This window comes from Etheostoma spectabile, chromosome 6 (assembly GCF_008692095.1).
Source record: "Etheostoma spectabile isolate EspeVRDwgs_2016 chromosome 6, UIUC_Espe_1.0, whole genome shotgun sequence".
Taxonomy (NCBI): domain Eukaryota; kingdom Metazoa; phylum Chordata; class Actinopteri; order Perciformes; family Percidae; genus Etheostoma; species Etheostoma spectabile.
Window position 1 is genome coordinate 679001 of NC_045738.1, and position 4258 is coordinate 683258.

At 44.1% G+C, this 4258-nt stretch overlaps 1 protein-coding gene across 1 annotated transcript in view; it reads left to right on the forward strand.

Annotated features, from left to right (window-relative positions):
- The window catches only part of LOC116690954 (sulfotransferase 2B1-like), a 12642-nt gene continuing 8384 nt past the window's right edge, over positions 1 to 4258 (forward strand). Inside the window, 4 exon segments of the mRNA XM_032518199.1 lie at positions 1 to 216; positions 2005 to 2157; positions 2160 to 2212; positions 2322 to 2448. Of these exon segments, the coding sequence (XP_032374090.1) occupies positions 78 to 216; positions 2005 to 2157; positions 2160 to 2212; positions 2322 to 2448 (472 nt within the window). The 5' untranslated portion in view covers positions 1 to 77.

Sequence of the window (4258 nt, forward strand, 5' to 3'; positions counted from 1 at the left end):
GAGCATCGTGTAGGCTACCAGACTAACAGACCACCACTCGCCTGCAGATCTTTAAACCCCTGAACCAGGGCACCATCATGACGTCCTCAACCAAGTACATCCAGTACCACAACATTTTAGTGTCCGTTGGCGTTCACAGCAAGGAGAGCTTGGAGTACGCCCAAAATTTCTCTGTAGAAGACACCGATGTATTTGCTGTGACTTACCCCAAGTCAGGTACAGTATAGTGTATTTATATATCTATATACACTACCGGTCAGAAGTTTGGGGTCACTTAGAAATTTCCATTGCACTCCATTGTAGACAGAATACCAGCTGAGATCAGTTGCCTTGTTTTTTTAACCAGGGCAGCAGTTTTCAGATTACATTATGTGCTGACATAATTGCAAAAGCGTTCTCCAATGTTTTTCAAGTTAGTTTTTTAAAATGATATCAGATTAGTAAACAGAATGTGCCTTTGGATGATTGGAGGAATGGTTGCTGATAATGGCTAATGTAGATATTGTATTAAAGATCAGCCACCCACTCAGATCAGCTGGTATTATGTCTATAATGGAGTGGAATAGAAATTTGTAAGTGACCCCAAACTTTTGACCGGTAGTTTATATTGTTTTTAATTCATTATTAGCTCCTCTTGTAGGGCCTAATCTATAGGCTTTCGTTCTTAGCCACATCAGCGCTGATCAGATGGAAGAAATCATTTCTTTTTTTGTAAATAAAACAATGGTTCACAAAGCCTATAGCAGGGGTCTTCAACAGGGGGTCCGCGACGCCTAGGGGGTCCGCGGAGGTACTGCATGGGGGTCGCGACTTTTTTTTTTATTACCCCCCCCCCCTGCAATTTTTTCCACTAATTGAAATGTCTTTAAATACACATTAACATGAATTCAACACACTGTAGTAAACGGATAAATGGAGGCAGAAGATGTCTTTCACTCATCAATGCACACATGGCACTATAGGACCAGTTTGATATAACACAATTTTATACAATATATATAATTAGGGGGTCCCCGCTCCATCTCGCCATCAGTTTGGGGGTCCTTGGCCTGGAAAACGTTGAAGACCCCTGGCCTATAGTGTAATATGCAAGTTAAAGACTTTTAATTGACCTCCAGATATGTATCAGAGAAGCTGTTAGTGTTTCCATCTACTGCACTCACATTAAACAGAAAACCGGTTAAATAGGTCAGGCTTTAGGGTGCTTTCACACTGGAGATGCTTACTTAATCTCTTTTTAAAGGTGCTCTAATTGATGTCACATGTTTTTAGGGCTACATTTTTTGTTACATACAGCAAACATCTCCTCACTCACTATCTCCTATTTTTACGAAAATAGTTCACCGAAATGTGTTTCTGAAAACATTTCAAGTGAGAAATAGGCCATGTAGTTGCTGAAGCTGTCGTCATTTCAGATCAACAAAGGTCAGTTTAAAAGATTTTTGTCAGATTTTGAGAGGCGTTTGTCACGCTGATCCTGCTCATCATTTCCGGGTTAGAGCTCCACCAATCAGATTGGTCATTGAGTCCGACTGCCCGCCTTACGATTCAAAATGTCAAATCGGCCGAAATTAAAGCCGACTGTTCCTCCGGCTGACGACGGCATGGAACGCACCAGACAGACTCAAGTCACCGACCTCGCCAGACTGTCCGACGGACGATGATTGGGTTTCTGTGCAGAGATGGGAAGTAACGAAGTACAAATACTTTGTTACTGTAGGCCTACTCAAGTAGACTTTTCAGATATTTGTACTTTACTATTTATTTTTGTGCCGACTTTTTACTTTTACTCCTTACATTTGATGCCTAATATTGGCCAATAATATCGGCCCGCCGATGTATCGGTCGGGCTCTCTTTTAAAGTAACTAGTAACTAAAGCGGTCAGATTGATGTAGTGGAGTGAAAAGTGAAATATTTCTCTCTGAGATGTAGGAAGTGGCATGAAAAGTACATACAGTAAATGTATGTAGTACATTCCACCACTGGTTTATTCTTTTCTGCAGGGACAGTCTGGATGCAGGAGCTCCTCCCACTGGTGCTGAATGGGGGGGATCTGACGCCGATCCAAACCATTCCTAACTGGGACAGGGTCCCCTGGCTGGAGGAGAAAAGATTAGCACTGGTTGTGGATCAGTTGGCATCTCCACGGGCGATGGTCCACATCTTCCTTACCGCCTCATGCCCCCCTCCTTCCACACCTCCAAAGCCAAGGTAAAAGAGTGGAGGCTTTGTGTGATATTCCCGCGGTCTCATTACATAATTAATATGATACATTGACCCTGTTATGGTAATGAATTTGTCTCTCGTGTCCCTGCCGTAGGTGATCTATGTCATGAGGAATCCTAAGGACGTCATGGTGTCTTCATATTTCTTCCATCAGATGGCCGAATTCCTCGAGGATCCAGGAACCTTTGATGAATTCATGGATAGATTCCTTGAGGGCAGAGGTCAGAGGTCTCATCCCTGAACTTCAGCAGTAGAGAGCTTCAGCATTTTGGTGTATCATCATGTGAACCGATTGTCACATGGTTCAGTCAGACGCCTCAAATGCACGACTCGGCAGCAGTGGTTCTGATGTAACAGACGTTTATTGTACAAAGTGTACAAAACACAGGTGACGGTTTCCAAATTTCAAGGCAGAAAACACAGGCAATGGTCTGAACTACACACTGGGAACTAAACCCTGGGAACACGGGCTGGACTGCTAGTCTCAGGGCGTTTTCACACCTCATTTGGTCCGGACTTTTCTGAATTACAGGTGTGAAACCTCCCCCGACCACAGTCCAGATCAAAAGATCCAATTTTGGTCCGACCAAAAGAGGTGGTCTCGGTCTGGACCAAACTGAACCATGGTCCAGTCCGTTTATAGTGTGAAAGCAGTTTTTGGATGGTTCGGACTTTCGGACCAAATACAAGCTTTGGCAGGCTATCATCGTGTTAGAAGACCGGGAAGCTCCTTTAAGGGACTGTTTGTGTTTTATGCAAGGGGCGACCGGTGGAGTTTTTAAAAAAGACATGACCCTCCCTTTCGCCAGTAATACTTTTTTCTATGACCCTCCAAAATGATTGGGGAAAAAAGGCATGACCCTCCCGAACAATCTATCAATGCCTTCTGTTCTAGTTTGCGCTTGGCAGAAAATGACAGGTAACCATTGCTTTTATACGTGTACACAATTCTCTCACAATGATTTATAACACATTCTCACTCCCATTTCGTAAAATACAGACGCTTGGTCAGGTGCCTTCGTCGTTGTCATTGACACTAAAGGTCTCCTAGCGTCATATAACACGCGCTTGGTTGTCTCCTTTAGTGTCATATAACACGCGCTTGGTTGTCTCCTTTAGCGTCATATAACACGCGCTTGGTTGTCTCCTTTAGCGTCCAAGAACACGCGCTTGGTTGTCTCCTTTAGCGTCATATAACACGCTCTTGGTTGGGACTATTGCCGTCCCTTTTGACGCTGTTAGGTTAAAACTTCTCTGAGCGCACGGTTCCTTAACCGGTACCGGTTTGTCCACAACGTGTTTTCTTTCATGAATTGCAAGCATTAAATCGGAGTTGCACACGACGGAGGGATAGCCAGATTTTATGATCGCTCCTTATCTCTAAGTGTTCGGTATCTGCTGCATGATTTTTTTTTCCTACCTGGAGCCGCCATGGGAATGAAGACGCCGATTTGGATTGTCTAAGTCATGCAGAGATTTCTGGAGATAGGCCATGGTCAGTTAGCTACTCAGCTCCTCGGTGGGTGTGCGGATATCAGGTTGGAAAGGCGGAAGCCAGAGATTCCGAACGAATTACGTCGCCCGGTAAGGGACGACTGAATGAGTGCGATCTGGTTCCATTCCCAGGACAAACTTTTCCAAAATAAGGAAATGGACCGCGGGCCGCAGTCAAATACTTTTGAGAAATGAGAAGAAACTTATGAGCTATCTAGATTTCTCTACGGCGAAAATTGGCCAGAATACAAGATTGTGAGGGACCAGAAATTGTGGATTACAAGGCTTGGATATTCTAATAGCTTGGAGTGTTACGAAGTAGGAATACCACGTTTTCGGCAATCTTTCACCGCTGTGATTAAAGACACGGGAGACAGGTTGGGATGCACGCTCACTTTATACTCAAATCGTTCGGTCTTTCTTTACTTCAGAACATGATTATAACGGTTGTGAGTCACCTTATGCTTTGTGTGTGGGCTCGATGGAACATGAGAACTTTAAGCTTTCTAATGGTGTGCGCCTGACCGGGTTGGGTGA